The following is a 27,524-nucleotide window of genomic DNA, read 5'->3' on the forward strand; positions in this document are numbered from 1 at the left end:
TACATTTCCTCTTACTTACCCCATTTTAGGACCACCTTGTGTCAAATCAAACACTTGTCTAGGATTCAAAAGATGTTGAAACTTTCCCAACAGCTTAACACCTTGATTGCCACCAGATTTTGGATTTATATAAACAATGACCGGTATCACCTCGGGTGAGGGTATGGGCTTTACTATAAAAGCTCTCTGCTCCTTGCGTTCCTCTTTCTTAGTTCCCTTTTTACTAGCCACACGAGCTTTTTTACCAGAAGCATTTTGTTTATTATTGACACGTATGGATGATTTAAAATTACCTTTACTGGGCAATTTAACAATCCATGAAGGGGGCACAATAATGGGGGCATAATTACCTGCAAAAAAATTAAATTAAAAATAAATATAAATTATTTAGAAATATTTGTCTATCTACTATAGTTTTTACAACCATAATAAAGTACTTTTAACTGTAAGAGTGTGACAGCTTCTGACTGGCATTAAGTGTAAAATCATAAATTTAAAGTGTGTGTAACTTTGAAAATCAAAATTGATAATTGTGTTTGTGTCACAATCGCACACTACTGCATATTACACGCACACACCTACGCATATGTGATTACAAGATTATTTTAAAATGCTATTTGAAAATATAATCCACAGGATCAAGTTTAAAATTATTATATATACATAAATGACAAAAACAAAACTGTTTTCTCATATGTTAATCAAAATGTTTTCTAAGTACTTTTGTGATTTGAAAACTTTTAATTGACAATCTTTTTGTTTGACAAATTGTGGCACAATGTTGATAAATGTATGTGAGTGCTACAACATGTCATAATATTTTTTCTGTATTGTTTATGGTTTGGAATAATTTAAAATTAGTTGAAACAGTGGTTTTTACCACTCTTTCTACATACAAAATTATTAATTATGTCAAGTTGTAGTCTTGTCAAGTCATATTCTGGTTATGTAATAGTCTAGCCAAGTTATATTCTACTGACTAGTCTTGCCATACCCTAGTCATAGTCTAGTCATAGTATAGTCATAGTCTAGTCATAGTCTAATCATAGTCTAGTCATAGTCTAGTCATAGTCTAGTCATAGTCTAGTCATAGTCTAGTCATAGTCTAGTCATAGTCTAGTCATAGTCTAGTCATAGTCTAGTCATAGTCTAGTCATAGTCTAGTCATAGTCTAGTCATAGTCTAGTCATAGTCTAGTCATATTCTAGTCATAGTCTAGTCATAGTCTAGTCATAGTCTAGTCATAGTCTAGTCATAGTCTAGTCATAGTCTAGTCATAGTCTAGTCATAGTCTAGTCATAGTCTAGTCATAGTCTAGTCATAGTCTAGTCATAGTCTAGTCATAGTCTAGTCATAGTCTAGTCATAGTCTAGTCATAGTCTAGTCATAGTCTAGTCATAGTCTAGTCATAGTCTAGTCATAGTCTAGTCATAGTCTAGTCATATTCTAGTCATAGTCTAGTCATAGTCTAACTACTGTGGCAATAGCTACTAAATATTAAAAAAAAAATACAGTTCATCCATAAATTTTGCATAAATTTTTTAAACAAATGTTAGCAAACATACACCCAAGCATATGTTTTTATGTGCAACATATAGTACGTGCAACAAAAAACTAAATAGATGTTAGCATGCAAATGAAATTTTGACTTGAAAAAACATTGAGGTTTTTATATTTTTTGAGCACTTTCTTATTATCAAACTTAATCAGATTGACGGAAGTATTTTAAATTTATCTTTTTATACAAACAAGAAATTGGATTAAACAGGACTTGAAAGTTGAATCCGTAACTTCTTGTGAATCAAGCAACACATTCATTTAGTAGTAGTAGCAGTGTGTTATCGTAGAATAGTTTGTGAAACTTTATTATCAAAAAATATGAGCGTAAAATGCGGTTTCTGTTTTCCGTCTAAGCAATATTTTTTACTCCTTATGATGAAAATTCTACTCGAATGCATTTCACATGCATGTTTGCATCTAAGTGTCAACACATACATGCATACGTATGAATAATATTAAATTATTGAAGAAAGTCATGATAGAACGAACCCACGTCGCGTATGAATTTTAAATAATGCATTATTTAACACTTATACGCCATGGTGGGGGGTATTGTACTCATATATTAGTGTTTGACAAGGATATGATGATAATCAAGTTAGATTAACGAAAATCTATTTTTATAACAAATAGAGTTGAGTTTGGTTTTGATTATTGAAATTTTGAGTATTGAAGTTCTTAAAATAGAGTTTTAGCCTTTAGATTTATTAACTGTTGTATCAAATGATAAGTTTCAAATTTTTATTAACTTATGTCTTTTTTGGAATTTAAAATTTAATCTGTTTTAAATCTAGAAAGTCTAGAATTTACTCTTTATCATTTATAGATTAAGATAATTTTTATAAACAAAGTTCTTTTTTTTTTAATTTCAGATAGCTGACACTTCTATCCAATATCGTGCCAAAGGTAAGTCATAAATATAAGCTTTGAATGGGCTAACTATGAGGATGGCGTGTTCGTAGAGTTATTGTGACTGTGTATGGATCTAGACTATAGACTAGACTATAGAATAGACTATAGACTAGACTATAGACTAGACTATAGACTAGACTGTAGACTAGACTATAGACTAGACTGTAGACTAGACTATAGACTAGACTATAGACTAGACTATAGACTAGACTATAGACTAGACTATAGACTAGACTATAGACTAGACTATAGACTAGACTATAGACTAGACTATAGACTAGACTATAGACTAGACTATAGACTAGACTATAGACTAGACTATAGACTAGACTATAGACTAGACTATAGACTAGACTATAGACTAGACTATAGACTAGACTATAGACTAGACTATAGACTAGACTATAGACTAGACTATAGACTAGACTATAGACTAGACTATAGACTAGACTATAGACTAGACTATAGACTAGACTATAGACTAGACTATAGACTAGACTATAGACTAGACTATAGACTAGACTATAGACTAGACTATAGACTAGACTATAGACTAGACTATAGACTAGACTATAGACTAGACTAGACTATAGACTAGACTATAGACTAGACTATAGACTAGACTATAGACTAGACTATAGACTAGACTATAGACTAGACTATAGACTAGACTATAGACTAGACTATAGACTAGACTATAGACTAGACTATAGACTAGACTATAGACTAGACTATAGACTAGACTATAGACTAGACTATAGACTAGACTATAGACTAGACTATAGACTAGACTATAGACTAGACTATAAACTAGACTATAGACTAGACTATAGACTAGACTATAGACTAGACTATAGACTAGACTATAGACTAGACTATAGACTAGACTATAGACTAGACTATAGACTAGACTATAGACTAGACTATAGACTAGACTAGACTATAGACTAGACTATAGACTAGACTATAGACTAGACTATAGACTAGACTATAGACTAGACTATAGACTAGACTATAGACTAGACTATAGACTAGACTATAGACTAGACTATAGACTAGACTATAGACTAGACTATAGACTAGACTATAGACTAGACTATAGACTAGACTATAGACTAGACTATAGACTAGACTATAGACTAGACTATAGACTAGACTATAGACTAGACTATAGACTAGACTATAGACTAGACTATAGACTAGACTATAGACTAGACTATAGACTAGACTATAGACTAGACTATAGACTAGACTATAGACTAGACTATAGACTAGACTATAGACTAGACTATAGACTAGACTATAGACTAGACTATAGACTAGACTATAGACTAGACTATAGACTAGACTATAGACTAGACTATAGACTAGACTATAGACTAGACTATAGACTAGACTATAGACTAGACTATAGACTAGACTATAGACTAGACTATAGACTAGACTATAGACTAGACTATAGACTAGACTATAGACTAGACTATAGACTAGACTATAGACTAGACTATAGACTAGACTATAGACTAGACTATAGACTAGACTATAGACTAGACTATAGACTAGACTATAGACTAGACTATAGACTAGACTATAGACTAGACTATAGACTAGACTATAGACTAGACTATAGACTAGACTATAGACTAGACTATAGACTAGACTATAGACTAGACTATAGACTAGACTATAGACTAGACTATAGACTAGACTATAGACTAGACTATAGACTAGACTATAGACTAGACTATAGACTAGACTATAGACTAGACTATAGACTAGACTATAGACTAGACTATAGACTAGACTATAGACTAGACTATAGACTAGACTATAGACTAGACTATAGACTAGACTATAGACTAGACTATAGACTAGACTATAGACTAGACTATAGACTAGACTATAGACTAGACTATAGACTAGACTATAGACTAGACTATAGACTAGACTATAGACTAGACTATAGACTAGACTATAGACTAGACTAGACTAGACTATAGACTAGACTATAGACTAGACTATAGACTAGACTATAGACTAGACTATGACAAGTATTTTGAAATAATGAAGTGCAAAAGTGCATTTCTTCTGTCTGCAATAGTTGTAAATTCCTTCAACTTACCCAATTTACATTCTTCGCCAATCTTTGATTGATTAAAGCACGATTCCTTATTATGATACACCTCATGACACCAGGCACATGACAATGCAACAATTTCTTTGGAACCAAATAACTTTCCTTGCACAGCCTGCAAATAAGAAAAAACAAGAATGTTTTAAAAAAAATTTCATTTAAATAAAAAAATATATATTTTTAAATGTCAACCCAAGATACTAAAATTTTCGACAAATAAACACGCTCATTAAATGTAAAATATAAGAGAGACAAGAAAAATAAGTTTTTACTGCAATAAAACTGCATCAACATTGTAACAGTAAACAATGTTGCATAAACGTGACACAATAATAGTTATAACGTTTTTTTCGTTTTTTACAATTGCCACTTTATTCTAAGACAATGTTCATTTGAACTGAAAATATTATTGCATTTTTCATTTACGCTGCAATTTTTACTTCTTTTTTTATGGGTGAACATCGTAAATAGTGCCAGGATTCCGAATGGGGTTTAAAATTTAAATCCTACGTGCAATATTTTTATTGTGTAATATTTTATTATGCGCATAAAAAGTTTTTTATTGTTTAACGTGAGGATTTTAATAGAAATACATAGTTTTTTTTTGGGGGAAAATTTAATTTACATTTTTTTCGTTTGATTATTATTTATAATGTTAAAGGATTTTAAGTTTATTTTCGGAATTTAAGCTGAATATTTAAAAGCTTATTTATGATAATCTGATTATAAATGAAAGTGTTTATATTTGTATTTAAAATTGATATTTAAATATCAAATTGATAACTAAATTTTAAAATCAACAATTCTAGTAATACAGATCTCTTTAAAAACCTTTAGGTTACACATCATGTTGTAACCTCCTCTTATTTTTATCATGACGCTTACTATGATTTCAACTTTAAAATAAATTTGACTTTTTATTTAGCTCTTATCTAGAGTTTATAAAAATCTTTAATATTTCCAAGTTCAACCTTTATCCAAATACCAATTTTTTTGTTGATACCATTAAAATTGTTGTTCTTGTTTTAAATTTCCTTTAAACTTAAAAGTTAAAAAGCTTTTTTCCCTAACTGTTCTCCCTGTTCTGTAACATTATGCTAACAATATCCTTAAGAGTTTGTCTGTTTGTCATGGCAAGTGTGGCAATAGAAAATTATTACTATCAACTACTGCAGCAAAATACTACACTGCCACAGCACAACAATTCAACTTAACTACATCAAATCATGCTTGCATCAAGCAACACTTTCAAAAGACAACGATAATTTGTGTGTAAAACCTTCACAAGGATTTTACGGAAGCTATATAAAAGAAAAAAAGAATCTGAAATAATAAGATATGTGGCAATCGTTATATGATTTTTATATAGACTAAAACTTAAAATCAAGGAAAAACTAAAGATAAAAAGTGTTAAAAAACTTTTGTAGAGCTGCTGGAGGAGCAAATAAACCAGTACATTAAGCGAATATCTAGTGTAAATACTATTGTATTAAAGAACTACTAAAATTCATAGTCCCAAATGTATTACAACAGACAAAGATTTAAGTTACATATTGTTTTTTTTTATTTATTGATATGTGGTTGATATGTTTGTCATGAAATCTTATCAGTACTCAACATAACAAACTAATAAAATTTAATAATAAAATATTTAATATCATTGAAAGAGATATTAAGGGTTACAATGTGGAAAAAAGTAAATGAAACTATAATTTAAAAAGGACGAGAATGTACACGAGATTTCGGATCTCACTATAGATGAGGCTACATACCAGATAAGTTCGGTCTATTGATCAGACTATAGTTGGGAGAAATGATCAGACTATGTTGACAATGCAACAGAATATAATCGAATATGAACTATAGACTAGACTATAGTCTAGACTATAGACTAGACTATAGACTAGACTATAGACTAGACTATAGACTAGACTATAGACTAGACTATAGACTAGACTATAGACTAGACTATAGACTAGACTATAGACTAGACTATAGACTAGACTATAGACTAGACTATAGACTAGACTATAGATTAGACTATAGACTAGACTATAGACTAGACTATAGACTAGACTATAGACTAGACTATAGACTAGACTATAGACTAGACTATAGACTAGACTACAGACTAGACTACAGACTAGACTATAGACTAGACTATAGACTAGACTATAGACTAGACTAGGCCATAGACTAGACTATAGACTAGACTATAGACTAGACTAGGCCATAGACTAGACTATAGACCAGACTACAGACCAGACTTCAGGCTAGACTATAGACTAGGATATAGACTAGGCTGTAGACTAGGCTGTAGACTAGACTATAGACCAGACTGTAGACTACACTATAGACTAGACTATAGACTAGACTGTAGACTATATACTAAACTATGGACTAAACTATAGACTAGACTATAGACTATTCTATAAACTTGACTATGGACTTATAGTCTAGTCTAGTCTATACTAGACTAGACTATAGACTAGACTATTGACTAGAATATAGACCTGACTAGACTATATACAAGACTATACACTAGTCTATAGTTTAGACAATTGACTAGAATATTGACTAGACTTCAGTACTGAAAATTTTAAGGCATTGCATATTAATTGCCACACTGTTTGTATATCGATTTCATACGCAGATCAACATTCCCTTTTAATTTATGACTAAACGTTAGACTACATCCATGTTGTTTCAGATTGTATGAGAAATGAAATGTGCATCATCATTATTTGGATCACGTACGAAAAGTTCTCTAGTGTTGTGTTTCTTATAGTTTTTTCTTTTACTCCACACAAAAACAACAAAATGTTGCAAAACTATTCTTGTAACCGGTGAAGTGCTAACATGTGTGTGTGTGTTATTCCGATATTTTAGTTTATTTGTATAGTTTATACGCACGACTAAACAGTTACAAACGAGTGTAAATATTTTCCTTATATCCCATATAGATACAGATACATATTAGTACATATGATTACAATCACCACCATCGCCACCACAATTATATAAACAAGTTGTAACTACCAAAGAGCTTCACTTTACAATAATAATGAATATTAATGAACGCCGGGGTGATGTGAGAAGTTTAGAGAGTTGATGCAATTAACTGTTACGATAAGCATCATATTTTTACCGAGACCAAAATAAAGTCTTAACAGTAGACCAGATAGCAGCCCAGACTTATATCGAGACTAGAGCAGATAGAGTCTTAAAGGGGCCGCATATTTTTAATAAATATTATTTAGTTTCTCGGCATGAACCTTATCACACATCTCTCGTATCTAGGGCAACAATATAAATAAACATACTAATTGCCTTAAGTTTTTCGTTTCCGTTTCTATTTCATCATCTTGCACTACATAATATACATTTTTATATGCGTACATCAAGGAGTATGTTTTATTTGAATGATTGTGTTTAATTTAAATTTACTTTGTATATCCTGTTAAATACATACATGAGTTCTAATCATCATCTTCAACTTGAGTATTAAAAGTACTCATGTTTTATTTGGGTTCTGCACAGATGTAGTATCATTAAAAGTAGACTGATTCGATATTGTATGAAAAATCATGTTATTCTTAACGCTATTCGGCCAGAGCGAATATGAATTTTTTTCTTAGACCTGAAATGTTTAGTTCCGAAACACTAATCCTTATCCCATTGTCTTGAACTCATGTAATCTAGCTCTCAGATGAGAGACTGATTTCTGATGGCAATATCGCCACACTTACTCTCAATCTGAAGTCTGGAATGTGTAGTTGCTGAGTTTAGATGATTTCAAACTCTGCTTTATCTTGATAGTTCTCAAGGAATTTCTTTGCATATTTTGACTTTAAACTTCTTTTCCTTAATAAACTCGAAAGATATCTCCCCAAAAATTTCGTTTACAACCTTAATCATGCAATTTTGTTGCACACTAATGCACTCGACTACTTGAAATTAGCTATAAGCCCCCCTTAGTCTTTAGCCATCAAACACTGTATTGTTGAGCATATGGTGTTGTTTGTAGTTCAAGTGTTATTATAAGAGTACCGTATTACGTGCCTGTTTATCTGTGTTTGTATTTTCAATAGTTTTTCAAAATCCCTTCTTGTACGATATACATAAACTCTTCTTGATACGCTTTTGGGGATTTTAACTAATTTATAGATTGATTAAAATCTTGTTTCAATACACATGTATACTTAAGGAGTGCGACATTACAAAATAGGGTAGACAGTTTATTTCAAGTCTAATTGTGGTGGCAATGGAAAGGAACTAAATACCATGTAGTTATCGTGATAACGGAAAGGAGTAAGCTTCGTTTGTTTGAGGAGAAGATAGTTAACAAACTTTCACTGAAAGGACTGGAAAGTTGTTACTCACATTGAACATACTGTTATAAGTCATATATGAACCCAGAAATTCCTGTACAATGTTACCGTGACAAAGAATGGAATCTTCGTTCACATTTACACACTTTTTATAATCCGATTTCGCTGCACGCGAACATTTAAGAAGGGTCGAAGGGACTGTGTTTTGACAGGACCACTCCACTCGTGGTAATTCGCTGCATGCGAACAGTCGAAGGGACTCCATTTTGACACGAAGGCCTTATTTCATGGTGGTCTTTTTCATCCACTAGATAGACTTGAGAAGGGTTTACCATCGCCCCTGAATTCTTCAATGAAGAACTCAGTTGGCAATTTTTGTACATGGATATGCCAGTCCATCCATATCTAATCTCTTGCCATAGTAGCCCCGTTGCCAAATGACAGGCAGCATATGCTCAAGCCCAATGCACATCTTGACAAGGAAAAAGCAACCACAGGTCTTAAGTCAATAGAAGAGGAGACCAACCCCAACATCAGGTGAAATCAATCTTTCGGATATACCGGAAGATGACCACCCTTATGATGCCATGAAAGATTGCTTAATTTAAAATACAATCAACATTATCCAATGACCCCCTCAAGTGCATTTCTTAATCTCTTTAATACCCCGAAACCACACTAATAAGATGGCCCTGATGTTTCGGAAACAGCACATAGAGACATATTTGGTAGTCCAAAATACCCAACAAAATAGATCAGGATCCATTTTTTATGTGACAAAGGATGTAGGAATTCCCAAAGTCAATAGATTCCAACAATTGCTCCGACAATTAGTCGCGAACAATGTATCAATATATTCTGTTGAGATGGCAGCAGCACCGAAAAACTTCCTCCTATATTGAGACTTTTCCGATCTTTCTCCAATTTTCGCATCAATTCTATTCCCACGATCATAAAGATCACTCTAGGGAATGAAAGGCGACCTGACAATTCCCCAGCATATACCGGCGTCCCACTACGCGACCGGTAAGAAATACCGATCGGGTTCAGAAATCCAGCATATGCTGCTTTGTACACAGACCTATTCCAATCCATTAGGTATAGGATTTTTCGGTCTTTTAACAAACATTTTCTCTCCTCAATTTTGGGTATTAAACCACAGACACTACGTGGATACCAAAGGAACCACAACCAACTGACCAGCTAGGACAAGTCCTGCGGGCAACTGGCCATCCGTAGTAACAGTTTATATGGTGCTCTGGTTAGAACCCATGCCAAATCATTCGAAGGCGAAGCCGAGGATACATTTGACACCACCAGACTACAGGTTTTGACTGGAGGTATTGGTAACATTTCTATTCCCAGGATTGCAATAACACTAAGGTGGATATTTCACCAAGGTAACATGACCTCAGGGGGTCCGTTTTGATAGGACTACCGCAGTCGTCAGATGTTGTATTGTTGGTAGCCATGAGAAATCTCAATATGTCATTTAGGTCCAGATATCTATCCAATTTTGGATTTGAAGTGACTGCCAGATATACTGGAAGCACTTCTTTTATCAAGTTCGGGGAGGTAGTGGCGGCCTTAGGAATTGTGTTATGCAGGTTTTAAAAACAATTATATATCTTTAGCTGCATTTAATGTAAAATTACATTTTATAATGGCGCACTCCTTATGGAAAGAAAGAGAGTTCTATAAGTTTATTTTAAATAATTGACCACTACACAAATATAGTGGCAGCTAAAAATAAACACATACAGTGAAACGAGTACTACTCTCACTACACGTAATAGTTCTACGGACAGACTTAATGTTTTTATTATATTTTTAGTAAATTTTTGTTTTTTTTTTATGTCGTGTAGACACACTAACAAACTGACAACTTGCTAAAATTAGAATAAATAAACAATAACAACAACAACACACAAAAAATAACAACATTATTGTATTTACAAAAACAAGCATAAAAAGAAAATAGAAGAGGAAGCAGAACAATAAGAAAAAGTAAAAAAAAAGTAACAAGAAGACACAGAACAATTTGAATTGAGTGAGAATCGATAAAAATTTGTTTTGATGAAATTGACAGTTCATGAGCGAATAATATAGAGTAACGCTCTGTTTGTTTTCTTTATTTTATTATGTTCGGGAGGGTAGAGATTTGGGGGCAAAAATAAATTGATGTAATATATCTTAAATCTTTAACAGGTTTGTGACATACAGATATTGATGTTTTCTTATAAAACAACAACAATAAAAATATTTGTGAAAAAAAAACAAACAATAGCGAAAGAAATTTAAAGAGGGGAGTGTAACGAGACAATCAAATAGAAGACTAGTAAAAGATAATAAATCAATTGAAAAATAGAAAATAAATAATCAAAAACAAATACTTTAAATCGAAATATTTAGTTAAAGAGATTTTTATTTTTTTTATTTTATTTTGTAAAAAAATTTTGACGTGTGTGAGTGGATTATCGAACTCGGAAGATGTTGTGATTGAAGGTAATGACCGAACACATTTTAGAGAATTGAGGAAATTTACGTTGTAATAACAATTAACATTGAATAAAGTTAAAACTCAGAGACTAACACATAACTTTTAAAGGAATTGAACTGTTCCAAATTCTTATCTCGCATTAGAATTTCTTTTTTTTCCTTAAATATGCATACAAAAATCCAGTTTTTGACAATTGAGGGTTGTTTTAAGTTTAAGGATAAGATATTTCAAACAACAAAGTTTAAAGCTTTTTTTTCTTTCGAGGAATAGGAATTTCAAAAGACAAAACAGATTTTATAAATAAAAGTGCATCTTGTACTATTGTAATGATCTAAATATGGGAAAAAACGTGGGTTTTTAAAAATTTTAGTCAAAATATCTCTAGATGTCGCTGTTTCTAATAGTTCCACTCTTGCCGAAGTTTCTTTCCACCTATCGCTGAACTTTAGGCGTGCAAAATTCTAGTTTTTTCCTAAAAAGGATTCATTTGTTGTGGCATCGTAAAGAAAACAACATTTTGTAAAATCGAAGAGAAAATGTTGACATCTTCTGATGCCTAGAACAAGATTTAAAAGAAAGCTTTTAATTCCGCTGATCTTTTGAGCTGTTTTGGAGTTGACCAAGTTTAGGGGAGTAAAGCTCCTGTCATTTCCTAATAATGATTCAATTGTTGTGGTATCGTAAAGAAAACAACAACGTTGTGTAAAATCGAGTAGAAAATATTGACATTAGATTGTACAAAAATATAAAGTTAAATCTATTAACGCCTTACGACTGTACTATTTCAGGCTGAAACTTAAACAATCAATACTAGTTCAAGACGAATTCGATATTTAAATTTCAAGTTATCGACCATTGTCATCTACGAAGAATTGTTAAAGTTTACAAAACATGATAGCATTTGGATAAATGGAATCGTCAATTAAACCACGCAATCGAACATGATCAAAGATCAGTCGTGGAAAAGTCCGTGATTTTCAGGGAAACTCTTCTTTAAGGTCTTAGCACTTAGCAATTCTTAGTATGGACAGTCTACCAAAGGAAACATCGTTCAAATTTGGAAGAAATCATTTTATAGCTTTCATAATGGAAATATTCTCCGAATATTTGCGCTAAATTGCTGGTTTTCCACATAGCTCAAACTAAGAAATCTCTACTAATAAACGGAAAAGTTTGAGGAGAAAGAGACTAGCCATGAAAATGAACGATCCGAATCGATAGGGGATCGGGATAGTATAGTTCCTACATTGAATCGATATGAGCTTATCGGAAAATATTGTTTATTTCGAATGAATTGTACGACAAATTCATTGGAACATGATCTTTGATGTTGATAAAACAATTTCATAAACTGGCATAGTGATTTACACTGTTACTTATGTAGGTGCAACCAGTAGCCCAGAGATATCTCGGGAGGTCATTAAATAAATAGTAATTAAATAATAATTGCCAAGTAGGGCTAGAAAGATAAAAAACGATATTTCGTTTTTTCCTTTACCCTATCTTTACAACTGCAATAATATTCGTTCAAAGGGTGCTTAAACCGAAGTTATGTTAAACATTATTCTCTTGATGTAGGTATTCTTCCTGTTTATGGGTTTCGATATTAATTGCGGAGAAACTTATAAAAATCAAAGATCCCAATTTGTTGCAAAAATTGATGATTACAGTAAATTAACCTTTAAGGTACCCCAGCAAAAATAAAACATAATACTTCCAAAAGAATAACATTCATCACCACTTCAAAAGTAGCACTAATTGAATTTGTCTACCTTCTGTGGAAGTTATGTTTATTGACTTCCCAAGAAGCGAAAAGAATCCAGTTTTTTTTTTTAAATTGGAGGTACATTTTTTTCTGAAACTTTTTTAATTTAAAACCATTTTATTTTGGACTTGATTGATAAATGCGTGTAATTTATTTATCTATGTTAAAATATAAGGGTTATAAACCCACCAATTGAATAAAATCCATAAAACATTTTAATTTTATTCCAATAAAATTCAAAATAAAATAAATAGCATTTTAATTATGGAATTAGCTGTAATATAAAATAACAAATGTTTCTTTCCCCTGGTATATCGAGAGATCGATCCACTTTCTTATCTCTTGTTATCCTCCCCCACTCCGTTTGAGTGTGTATGTATATGGTGACTAGACACATTTGTCAACATCATATCTTTGTAGCTGTCACTTAATTTTAATTGTATTTAAATATTTATGAATTTTCAACATTATTTATAGTCATTAGTAATTCTTCATTAAAAATACTACTATCTACTTACGAATACCAGCAAAACAACCACTACAAATACATTTTTGTATTTATTTTATTTTTTTAAAACAAAAATAAATCTGTTTTCTATCTGTAACTGACAACCATTAAGTGTCATTGACTGATGGATGAGATTTTTATTTGTTTTCTTTTTAAAATATATACCTATTACTTCTAGTACGACACTTACCTTTCCACATTGTTTACATTTGCCTTTTTCCATTTTACGATGGACCCAGTGATGATGAGTAACAGTTTGTTCCCTGTATTGTCTTATACCTACATCTCGATATGTTGGCTTACATGCTAATTGAGTCTTTTCATTGACCATTGGAATGCAATTTTGATGCGCAATTAATTGGCATGCGGAGCACTTCATGCGTTGTCCACTTTTCTAAAAAAAAAAAGAAAATGAAAAGAAAATATATTTTAATAACAAATATTTCAACAAAATATGTTGATATTTTTATAGTATTTTTAAATTGCTGTTTTTGTTTACTGTTGTTGATATATATTTTTTTTCTTTTAAAAATTATTATTTTTTTGTTGTTAATAATTCCACTTTAGCAGTTTTTCGTTTCGTTCATATTTCATTTATGTATGTATGTTTGAAGGTGTTATATGGTGTTTTGGCTACGTTTTGCTGATGATTTCTTTAAGTTAAATTAGGTAATTAAAATTCCTAAATTATTTTTCAAAATCCCTCGCTCACTCCCTCTCTGTATATTCAAAATAGTTCAATTTAAAAATAGTTTGAAAATATTTCAAGGTTGACAAATAAACATACAATATTTCTTTTCTCATTCCTTGTTATTTGTGTAATTGGAAAAAAGTGTTTTATTTAAGTATATCGTGAAAATTTGCAAACATTTGGCATTTATCAGAGGTCTGACAGCAGTCTGGGACTTTGTTTTGTCCAGGCAATGAGCCATTTTTTTGTTGATTGTATAAATATTATGATGATTTTATTCGTAAAAGTAGTAAAACTAGGAGATCAGTAGTTTTAACTTGTTAAGGTTTGAGTTGTTTAAAATAAATTCATACAGAAGTGCAATAGAGTGAAATCAATGAATCGAATCATATTCGAATCATTGATGCTCTCTTAAAAATTTCTGTTAAAAATATCTGCAAATTCTTTAAATCCCGATTTTGCCAAGATCAATATATCACCAAACCAAGCCAAAAACCACCATAACATGCTACACACGACTTAACTTCCTTGATATTAAAAAATTAATGAATTATCGGTCTTTTTGAGGCCATTTCCCTCTAATTTCTGTCCATATTTTTCTGTTTTTAATTTCCGGGAAGTTATACTAAACATGTAACGTTAATCTCGTCGTTGGTATATAGAATGGTCAGGCTCCTCAATTGAGAAGCATTTGTTGATAATATTATTCACCCCTATCGCCAATAGAAGTGAAAATTTCGTCCCCTTGAAATTTTCATTTCCGTCGCTATCGTGAAATTGTTGTGAACAATTCATTCACAATAGTTGATTTTGTATGGAACAGCTGTTTAATGTTTACAAAATTCCATATACAAGCAGGGGAATTCTTTTAGTGAACGAAAAAGTGAAATGATGATTGGCGATAGGGGTGATCGTATGTAGCAAATCTTAGCAAATGCATGATTCGGATATCAGACGCAGACATGCTTTCTCTATATAAGAAGAGAATAATTCGAGCTAAAGGGAAAATTATAACTGATAACTTTATAAGTCCACTTCGACAAGATGACCAGTTTGAAGTAAATAGTTCGGTATCGTTGAAGTAAATAGTAATCGGTTGGGAGCAAAGTCTGGATTATAAAGTAGTCGCCACAAAACTTTTCAATTAATAATGTGATTAAAAGTGATTCAAACAAATTAGTTCGGTACCATTTTTCTGTGATGGTCTGGTAAGATTTCACCACCTCATAATAGATAGGAACCTTTTTTCCACTAATAAATAGCGTGCAACAAAACCTCTTAACAACTTCATGATGAAATATTGTTCCTTCATGTCTGAACACATGTACTAGGCGTTTAACCGTCTATACTATCTTTAGACAAATCACTTTGGTAAAGTTTCCCTGTGACAGACTGTAAAAATATAAACAGCTTTTGGTCCCGCTGGATTATTACGTTATGGTCATGACTTTTGTGTTGTTGTAACATTTTGAGTGAGTTAACAATCTGGCCAAGTATATCCCGACTAATTCCGGACCAATTCTGAACTTTAAAGTGGTGGCAGCAAAATTGCTTCAGGATGGAATATAATGCTACGTTTCCGTACATGTCCCAGTTATAGTCTGGTCCCAGTTAATATAGATCATTGGGTTTGATGTTTTTGTAACGATTCGAGTGTATCCGATAGTTCTATTGGTTTTAACCTTCGCTTAATTGATAATATTTGACGGCTTATGGCGTGGATCATTCTGGAGTAAAGTTCCAATTCTTGTGGAAATTGTGTTTGCTGTCCATTCGACAGACTGGTAATCTTAGTGATTCAACAGTATTTCGGTCCCACAAAATCGATTTTTCATCCCTACTTTTGGATGAATCCTACCGCTTGCAAGTGTTTGAAAGTTGTTGTTTAAGTAGCTTCTTGTTGACAACAATCTTTATGGAGATAAATCATTGACTTCATAACAGGTTCAGAAGCTTTTAATAGATAGGACACCTTTGGTCTCAGAATATCGTTATGAAATATTTATTTTTGATGTCTACTGTCAGTTAATCTGACAACATTTGGTCGAGTATGATTTCCGTCATTCTGTGGGATTTGGTTTTGGAGGCTAGTTGTTTTCTTTTTAAGAACAAGCTATTTTCATTTCTGATAACACAATGAGAAAGTTTTATTAACTTAAGGGAGTAGAACTTATCAGCAAAAACTTTGTAATGATTTCAATTGTAATTACTTAGCTAACAACATACTTTTCAATGACTACTACATATGGTCTGGTTAACCTAGAAGTAGTCTAATAAGTTCTCACTAATAATGTAGTCTAATAAGTTCTCACTAATTCATTAGTAATCTAATCAGGGAAGTATACAGCATCTGTAAACTTTTATTAATGTGATTCACAATGATTACTTTTTCTTATTACTTGTAATTGTTTGTGGTATGTACTTGCCTCCATTGACAAATAAGGACTTAAAGTGCTATTGTGTAAGTAAATTTTAGCATTTTAACTTCTTGTATGTTAACGATAGTTTTTACTGGGTTAATTATGAACGTCTCCAAATAACAACTTGACATATATGAACGGGACTTATAAAATTATCATTTTTGTGATATTTTGGAATAATTGGAAACTTTTGGTTTGCTAATCAAAGTGATGCCCCTTCCCCTTCTATGAAAAACACAAAACATTTCAATCAGATTTTCATTTGCTAATATTAAACTTTTGTTTAACTTTTCTAACCAACCCCTAACCAACACTCTTATTGCTTATTAATAATTTATTATAATACGTCTTTAATTAATGGCTTTTGATAAAATTTTATAAAATACCTTTAAAAAAAAACTTTCTTTAATCTGTGAAAAGTCAGTAATTAATCACAAAGTAGGTACTCATTTCAACCATTTAATTCTTAAGTAGATTGTACGAGTTAAACGGAAGTATATGTATACAAAATACAACCTTTTAATGGTTTTTATAAGTAGATAGCGAATAAAAACTTTTTACAAATTTTATAAACAATTTTGCAAAAAAAAATGCATTTGCTGCTGCTGCTCTGTTTTCTACCCCTCTCTCTATCTTTCTTCCCTATAGTTTGTTTATATTTTACACAAATTTTGTTCCTCTTATAAATTGTGTAAAATATTTTTTCTTACGTATTTATTTTTGTTAATGATTTTATTATAAACAGTATTTTTTGCAATAAACATCAGCAGCCAGTAGCAGCATCATTATCATCATCATTACCAACACCACTTGTGGATCTCAAGTGCTTTTTTCCCATGTTTATTTAATCAGCGGCATTATAACAGACATAATCTGTGAGCAGATACTTACTCATTGTATAAAAGTTTTTCTTTATAGCCGGCTTTCATTATTCAAAAAAATTTTTGTGTATTATTTTAATAAGTTTTTCGTATATTTTGGAAGAGAAATAATTGTTCGAATACAATATTAAAGATTAAGATTTTCCTTGTCTGCTTTGCTCTTTTATCCCCTAATACCTGTCTATTTCAATAAACATATCAACTTTAAATGTTTTCAGTTCAGTTCGCAGTTCGCATACTCCTTTTCACATTTTTCGAAAATTTTTATATTTTCACCTATCACATAAAACAGAAGAAGTGACATTTCATATAAATTTTTTAATAACTTTTTGAACATTTTGCTTTCTTTAAAGGCAATGAACACTTTTAAAATTAATTAAAAACCACAAATTAAAAATTCTTTTTTAGGGAGAGAAAAATTTTAATAACAACCTATAAACCGCATTTTTCCAGGAGAAAAATACTTATACTAAGGTTGAGTGTAAGAAAATCTTTTTAAAACCAGCAACATCTCCTCCACATACATATGTGGCTGCAGTTAGTTTTATTTTTTAGAAATTGCATAAAGTACTTGAGAGATAAAAAGGAATTTCTTCTTAAAATTCTCACATTAAACCTCAATTATCATAGTGAAACGAGAAAATAAGCAGAGGTTCTTAAATCAGGATTGATGGGGTGACTTTTTAAAGGAATCCTCTATTTTAGATGAACTAAACTTTTCAACAGATTAAGAATACCTGAATGATAATGGTCTGAATTATATACGCACTATATATTGGACTATACTATAACTTTAGTCTGGATATATAAAGACACTATAGTCTGTACTAAATACTGATTCTATCTGTTCTATAGTCTAAATTATATAATTACTTTCGTCTATAGTCTAAACGACAAACTCTATATAAAACAGTCTGAACGATAATATAAGTGATAAACTGACAAAAACATGCACTAACTAGATTGGCCCATAGATCGACAACAGTTAAGATTATATACTGACTAGAGTCTAAACTATACAATATAAAACCCAGGTTAAGTTTAGACTAATTTTTATCTAAATATATACTGATTATAATCTGTACAGACTGTATATAGTTTGGACTGGACTTTAGACTCTCTATAGTCTGGACTACAGACTGATTATAGTCTGGACTATAGACTGACTATAGTCTGCACTATAGACTAATTTTTATCTAAAAATATACTGATTATAATCTGTACAGACTGTATATAGTTTGGACTGGACTTTAGACTGTCTATAGTCTGGACTATAGACTGATTATAGTCTGGACTATAGACTGACTATAGTCTGCACTATAGACTGACTATAGTCTGGACTATAGACTGACTATAGACTGACTATAGTCTGGACTATAGACTGACTATAGTCTGGACTATAGACTGACTATAGTCTGGACTATAGACTGACTATAGTCTGGACTATAGACTGACAATAGTCTGGACTATAGACTGACTATAGTCTGGACTATAGACTGATTATAGTCTGGGCTATAGACTGACTATAGTCTGGGCTATAGACTGACTATAGTCTGGGCTATAGACTTACTATTGTCTGGACTATAGACTGACTATAGTCTGGACTATAGACTGACTATAGTCTGGACTATATACTGACTATAGTCTGCACTATAGACTGACTATAGTCTGCACTATAGACTGACTATAGTCTGGGCTATAGACTTACTATTGTCTGGACTATAGACTGTCTATAGTCTGGACTATAGACTGTCTATAGTCTGGACTATAGACTGACTATAGTCTGCACTATAGACTGACTATAGTCTGGACTATAGACTGACTATAGACTGACTATAGTCTGGACTATAGACTGACTATAGTCTGGACTATAGACTGACTGTAGTCTGGACTATAGACTGACTATAGTCTGGACTATAGACTGACTATTGTCTGGACTATAAACTGACTATAGTCTGGACTATACACTCACTTTACAATTTACTATAGTCTGACTACAGTGGACAAAGTTTCCGGTTACAAGTATGACCTATAGGAAGCGCGGTATTCTTCGAAATCAAATAGTACTGAATTTAACATGTCTAGTCTGGACAGCAAACGGACCAGGTTTTAGACTACATGTATGAACTAAAGAGTGACTATAGTCCGAATTATAGACGGATTTTAGTCTTGATTCAAGATTGGTGTATTATAGACTGACTATAGTCTCGATTATAGATTACGGATTATTAGAGGGTAATCAAATAGTTAAATAATACGAAAATTTGTTATAAAAATATCTTATCTACTTACAATACATTCTTCATTTAGACAACATAAATCACCCGATGCTGATGAGGGTTTCCAATAATGTTCACCCTGAATAGCATTTTCCGTCCAATCGGGTACAATGCGTATGGGTCTTCTTGTACCAGTGCTAGAAGTCGTTCTACTGCAAAATAATAAAAAAGATAAATTACAAAAAATTAGCATTATTAAAAAAAATGAAAATTCAAAAAAAAATGTATTTGTTTTAATTATATGGAAAAATATCTATGTCATCAACATAATCTTATTAAAATTCTATAAATGACCTTAATATATAATTTTTCACCATAAAAAACGTTTTTTAGGAAAAATTTAAAATATATTCATTCAGCTTACTATAATCGGTTGTGTATGACATTTACAATAGCTTAAGTATATCGTATTGAAAATTATTTCAAAATAACATTCAGTTGATATTCATACATACCGTCTTCATCAACAAGAACAGTTAATGTTTATTAAATATTATTTTTCCCTCGCTTTCCTCTCTATCTGTCCTTACTTATCATTTAGTTGAGTTAAATGCAAAAAAACATAACTTTTTTGATCAATTTTTATATGATTTATCGTTTTTATATGACCAATAAATATGATTTATTATGCATTTATCCATAAGAAATTTTTATATATATTTATTGTTAAAAATAATGATGGGTTTTAAATATTTAAAGCGGCTTGCATAAAGTCTTCATAAAAAAAGAAACAATATTTTAAATACAACATGTTTGTGCATGCAAACAGGATGTAAATTATGTTTTTACATTTCTCTGTTAAACATATTTACTTGCATTTTGATATTTGCTTTTTTTATCAAGAAGGATGTAAAATATCCTTTACAATGACAAATTTTTACAATGTTACATAAATATTTATGTAATTTGTTTTAAGAGACTTAAGTACCATATATGTACATCGTAAATATTTTACAAAAAATCTCTTGAGCACTGAGATTTTAATTTACAAGCACTCAATTAAAAATTTTATTAAAAAAAGTATTTAATTTGTAGAATAACATTGTTATTATACACATAGCGATTTTACTTGACTATAGACTTTTTAAAGTCAGGACTTATGATTGACAATTGTAATAAAAATGTAATAAAAAGTAATAAAAACTGGTTACAGTCGGGACTATAAACTTTGTGTAGTCTGGACTAAAGACTGATCATATGATATAATACATTGTAGACATTGATAGTATGGACTATTTTTATTCTGAATAGTTTGAATTATAGACCGGCTATATTTTGTCCTATATACCGACTATACTGACTATAGACTGATAATACTATACGACTATAAGCAGATCAATAGATGGACCCTAGACTGACTGGACTATTGACATAGACTATAAGTATAGTCTGGACTATAGACTGACTATAGTCTGAACTATAGTCTATAGTCAGTACTATAGACTGACTATAGTCCGTACTATAGTCTATAGTCAGTACTATAGACTGACTATAGTCCGTACTATAGACTGACTATAGCCTGGACTAAAGTCTGGACTATAGGCTGACTATTTTCTGGACTATAGATTAACTATAGTCAGGACTATATACTGACTATAGTCTGGACTATCGACTGACTATAGTGTGGACTATAGACTGACAATAGTGTGGACTATAGACTGACTATAGTGTGGACTATAGACTGACTATAGCGTGGACAATAGACTGACTATAGTGTGGACAATAGACTGACTATAGTCTGGACTATAGAATAACTATAGTCTGTCCTATAGACTGACTATAGTCTGGACAATAGATTTTCTATCGCCTGGACTATAGATTTACTATAGTCTGGACTATAGATTGACTATAGTCTGGACTATAGATTGACTATAGTCTGGACTATAGATTGACTATAGTTTAAACTATAGATTGACTATAGTCTAAACTATAGATTGACTATAGTCTGGACTATAGATTATCTATAGTCTAGACTATAAATTGACTATAGTCTCTCCTATAGACTTACTATAGTCTAGCCTATAGACTGACTATAGTCTGGCCTATAGACTGACTATAGTCTGGCCTATAGAATAAATATAGTCTGCCTATAGATTTTCTATAGTCTGGACTATAGATTTACTATAGTCTGGACTATAGACAGACTCTAATCTGAACTATAAACTTACTATAATATGGATTGTTGTCTGTTTTATAGAATCACTGTAGTCAGCTTATTGCAATTGCTGTAGATAGACTATAGTCTGGACAATAAATTAACTATAGTTTGGACGGATTAGAGTCGGGATTGTGGATTGATAAAAAAGTCTGAGCAGACGTACATACTTTGTAGTATCTGGACTGTAGACTCAATACAGTCTGGACTAGAGACAGACTGTAGTATGAACTATAGAGTGTCTCAAGTCTGGACTTTATAATGATTCTAGACTTACAAACAACAACTTCTTGTCTATACTATAGACTAAGTGTAGTCCATATTTTAGCCTGATTAAATATAGAAATGTGAACTGTTTATAGTAGATTATAGTCTCTACCACAGACTTATTATACTCTGGACTACTAACTGATTTCCTTTGAACTATAAACTATGTATATGATTAGTTATTGCCAAATAACTCTTGTTTAAACAATTTGTAAAAATCATTCAAAAAAAATATTATTGATATAGTATTCGTTACATTCAATAATTATATTTAGTTTCCAGCTGTTTCATTGTTTTTCTTGGATTTCTTTTTTTCAATTATTTTACTTGCATTTTTATGGAATTTGAATTTTTCATAAATCAATTAAATCAAATATAACATGTTTTCATTAAATAATAACAAAAAATTCAACAATAATAACAAAATGTGCAGATGATGACCAACCAACTGACCGACCATGTTAGTTTTGATGTTGGTAGTCAAACATCATTTATGACATTTTTCATTTTAAATTAAATTTATGCATATTTATGTGAATATATTTTTATCAGATTTATTTGTAAGCAATTCACAGATTGTTAGAAATTCTGAAAAAGTTCAACAATTTTTTATTTGATTTTTTCATATTTAACCAAACATATTTTTCATATTTATAAACACAGAGCAAGTGTGGAAGTATATGAGATTTAAAATGGATTTAAAATGGGTGCTAAAACCTTAGATGTGGCAACGTTAATTTGAATAATCAAATACAAGGTTACTTTGTAAAATTTTGGAAAGGCCTTTCAAATATTTTACATTTAATGTACCCACATACGTATTATCGACATGCATACAGACGTTTTAAAATGAATAATGTTATAGTTCAGTTCTATTTCAGTTCCAGTTCTGTTCTAGTTCAGTTCTAGTTCAGTTCTAGTTCAGTTCTAGTTCAGTTCTAGTTCAGTTCTAGTTCAGTTCTAGTTCAGTTCTAGTTCAGTTCTAGTTCAGTTCTAGTTCAGTTCTAGTTCAGTTCTAGTTCAGTTCTAGTTCAGTTCTAGTTCAGTTCTAGTTCAGTTCTAGTTCAGTTCTAGTTCAGTTCTAGTTCAGTTCTAGTTCAGTTCTAGTTCAGTTCTAGATTAGTTCTAGTACATTTCTAGTTCAGTTGTAGTTCAGTTATAAATCAGTTCTGGTTCAATTCTAGTTCAGTTCAAATTCAGTTCAAATTCAGTTCTAGTTCAGTTTTAGTTCAGTTTTAGTTCAGTTTTAGTTCAGTTCTTGTTCAGTTCTAGTTCAGTTCTAGTTTAGTTTTATAGTTCTGTTATGTGCTAGTTCAGTGCTAGTTCAGTTCTAGTTCTGTTCTTATAATTGAGTCTAGTTTAGTTGTAGTTTATTTCATTTTTCTGTATTAAATTTATTGTCTTTCATATCACTGTGCCAGAAATATTTCTAAAGCTTTATATGCGTTTTAATAGTATTTCATTGACATTAAATTCTTTGTTGTTTTTGTTGCGTTATTATTTAAATTAATGTTCAATCATTTGCAACAAAATTTGCCGAATGATTGCACTAAGTAGCCACAATAAAACCAGCAACAAAAAAATCATACACAATAAAAAACATAAAGTTAACAAAAAGCACAAATATTGCAACAACAAATAAACAATGTTTCCTGGACTAAAAACTTAAACTAACTTGTGGGAAATTTGTTTTATAGGATATCTCTGTTTCTCATACGACAATAACAAATTCAATCCCTTTTAGAGATTGGGATTCATTAACAGATTTCAGTTGTTGAGAACTTACCGCTGATGACGCCAGTTACCCAATGAATCTAATTTCCTTTGACGGAATGCCGATTTCCTTTGCATACCCACCGAAGAACGACGAAAACGTCTTGTCGATGAAGATGAATTACTATTGTTGCTGTTGGTATTATTATTAATATAGGAAGCAGGTGTGGTTTCATTGTCTGAACAGGAACAACAAGAATTTTGACATTCTTCGCAGTCACTGTTGCTGTTGTTGTTGTGATTACATGTATGACGATGATAATGATGATGATGAGCTAGAGGAGGCAGTGGTATGACATCGGATAAACCACCTTCATCATCGGTTTCCTCTTGTACAGCAAGTAAAAGTTGCTCTAGGGACATTATATCCGCATGACTGTCACTGCTGGTAGTACTGTCGCTACAACTGCTGTTAGCTTTATTACAATTAGCAGAACCCGTTCCACCTCCGCCTCCAATATTGTTAATACTATTGGTGCTGCTGCTATTACTGGTCATGCTGTGACTTTCAAAGAAATCATTATTGTTGTTGGGGTGATGGGTCAATAGAAAATTAGTTTGTGTAGATCTATTTATGGTAATGCGGGCAATACGTGGTGAATTTGTATCAGATTTTGTGGTTAAATTTGGAGCAGATGTTGTTAACGCTGTTGACGTACAGATGGCTGGGGCAACAGTTGTTGTTGTTATTGCCCCCGCAACTGTTGTTTCTTTTGTTGTTGTAGGTATCATTGTTTGACATTTATTATTAGTTTTCTCTTCTGTCACACAACTTAATTCTTCTATAGTTAAATATGAAATAAACATTGGTGCTCAAGTTTCTTTCATACACAATTTTTCAATACAATATTTTTTTGTTCTTAATTATGGTAATTTTTTAAAATATTTCAACAATTTTTCTATTTATTCCATATATAATTTTGTCTACATTCTTCTTTTCACTTAAATATAACGACCTTTTTTGTCATTAATTTCCACTTTATTTCACATTTTGCTATTAAAAATTTTTCCAGTATTTTATTTAATTTTTTATTTTGTTACTTTTTTATTTAGATTTGTATCGCTGTATAATAATTTGTTTGTATGATTGTCTTTTATAATTTTTTTGCCTTTTGTTGTTGAAATTCTAACCATGAATTTGTTTTCGTTTTTTATCTCATTTATGTATCTGAATCACGGCGAATACTATTTTCCTCAGCTATTTTTTTTCTACGGTTGTTAATAAAATGATTTAATTGTGAATTCATAACGAGATACGAGAGTAAAAAGTTGTTATTTTTAATGCAAATATCGGCAAATATCGGCAATAAAGAATTTTGTGCATACCCTGCTTGGACATTGTAACTAGTACAGAACTAGAACAGAACTAGAACCGAACTAAACAGAACTAGAACAGAACTAGAACAGAACTAGAACAGAACTAGAACAGAACTAGAACAGAACTAGAACAGAACTAGAACAGAACTAGAACGGAACTAGAACATAACTAGAACAGAACTAGAACAGAACTAGAACAGAACTAGAACACAACTAGAACACAACTAGAACACAACTAGAACACAACTAGAACAGAACTAGAACAGAACTAGAACAGAACTAGAACAGAACTAGAACAGAACTAGAACAGAACTAGAACAGAACTAGAACAGAACTAGAGCAGAACTAGAACAGAAGTAGAACAGAACTAGAACAGAACTAGTACAGAACTAGAACAGAACTAGAACTAGATCAGAACTAGAACAGAACTAGTACAGAAATAGAACACAACTAGAACAGAACTTGAATAGAACTAGATCAGAACTAGAAAAGAACTAGAACAGAACTTGAATAGAACTAGAACAGAACTAGAATAGAACTAAAACATAATTAGAATAGAACTAGAAAAGAACTAAAACAGAACTAGAACAGAATTAGAACAGAACTACAGCAGAACTAGAGCAGAACTAGAACAGAACTAGAACAGAACTAGAACAGAACTAGAACAGAACTAGAACTAGAACAGAACTAGAACAGAACTAGAACAGAACTAGAACAGAACTAGAACAGAACTAGAACAGAACTAGAACAGAACTAGAACAGAACTAGAACAGAACTAGAACAGAACTAGAACAGAACTAGAACAAAACTAGAACAGAACTAAAACATAACTAGAACTCAACTAGAACTGAATTAGAACTGAACTAGAACTGAAATAGAACTGAAGCAGAACTGAACTTGTCTTAATTATGTCTTGATTAATCTGTTCCTGCCAATAGTATAATTCTTATTAACTTTTAATTATCAAAATGACCCTTCAAATTGTAACCAATATTATTATTATTTACAATTGGTTCATCATTTAATTGCGTCACTACTCTAATTATCTGTATATTATTAATCAGTTTGTAAACTGCAACAGATAATTTGTTTACTTGAGAATCTATGAATAATTTTAAACACACCCACAGGTCCAAAGTTCAAAGAAAAAGAATTACTATTTTTATTAATAAAAATTTACATATAGATTACTAATGGGAAGGGAATTGGTTGGATAGGCTGTGAGGTGTTGTTCATACATAAATCGTATTTATAACAAATTAAAGTAGTGTGTTTGTTCAATGTAGATGACAAAATATTTTATCATAAACGTAATTGTTACTTCATCTGACAATGCCAACAACAACAATAATAAAAAAACATAATTGTATTCATAAAGTAATTAAGATTTTTTTTGCTTATGCCTCTCTAAGGTCTTCTATTTTCTCCTACTTTATCTCTTTTTCGTTAGAGTAAAAATAGTGCTTTGTGTATTTTACACTTTAGGGATGGGAGAAAAATTTGGTACTTTTGCACATATTGGGTACTTTTTTGTTATTCATAGTTTGACATATGTATATAAAAATATCGGTGGTTGTTTTAAGCATTAAAATGTTGGGTTGGAGCAACATTAGAGTTGTTGATTTTTTATATTAGTCTAATTCTACTTATATGTTTAGCAACATTTTAAAAATTTAACAATTTGTCCATATCTAAAGTTTTCATCTCTGTTGTAATATCTGTTGAGTAGCTAGTAGTTGTTGTTGCTGAGCAGGGTGCTTTATTAGTATTTTTTTAATCGTACTATTGTATATTAGTTACTACTTTAATGTTTATTTGTTTGTTTGTTTATGGGGTGTGTAACACTTACTGTTTATCTGTTATTAACCCTATAACGTCATGAACTGAACTAGAACTGAATTAGAAATGAACTAGAACTGAACTAGAACAGAACTAGAACAGAACTAGAACAGAACTAGAACAGAACTAGAACAGAACTAGAACAGAACTAGAACTGAACTAGAACTGAACTAGAACTAAACTAGAACTGAA

The 27,524-nt window shown here is 31.3% G+C and overlaps 1 protein-coding gene across 11 annotated transcripts in view; it reads right to left on the minus strand.

The window, feature by feature from the left end:
- Positions 1-27,524, minus strand: part of LOC111687405 (eye-specific diacylglycerol kinase) — a 295,119-nt gene that overhangs the window by 11,898 nt on the left and 255,697 nt on the right. For 7 of the 11 annotated variants that reach the window (XR_006940300.1, XR_006940299.1, XM_046946840.1 and 4 more), the window contains 4 exons: positions 19,995-20,133; positions 13,901-14,104; positions 4,595-4,721; positions 20-350 (listed from right to left, as the gene is read on the minus strand). Coding sequence is in view for 9 of the 11 variants with exons in the window: in XM_046946840.1 (XP_046802796.1) it covers positions 20-350; positions 4,595-4,721; positions 13,901-14,104; positions 19,995-20,133 (801 nt within the window). In the remaining 2 variants the exon portion in view is untranslated. Of the gene's footprint in view, positions 1-19; positions 351-4,594; positions 4,722-13,900; positions 14,105-19,994; positions 20,134-24,189; positions 25,386-27,524 lie in introns of all 11 variants that reach the window. The other 4 variants (XM_046946838.1, XM_046946839.1, XM_046946836.1 and 1 more) reach the window with 1 other exon arrangement.

Source organism: Lucilia cuprina, chromosome 3, assembly GCF_022045245.1.
Source record: "Lucilia cuprina isolate Lc7/37 chromosome 3, ASM2204524v1, whole genome shotgun sequence".
Lineage (NCBI taxonomy): Eukaryota > Metazoa > Arthropoda > Insecta > Diptera > Calliphoridae > Lucilia > Lucilia cuprina.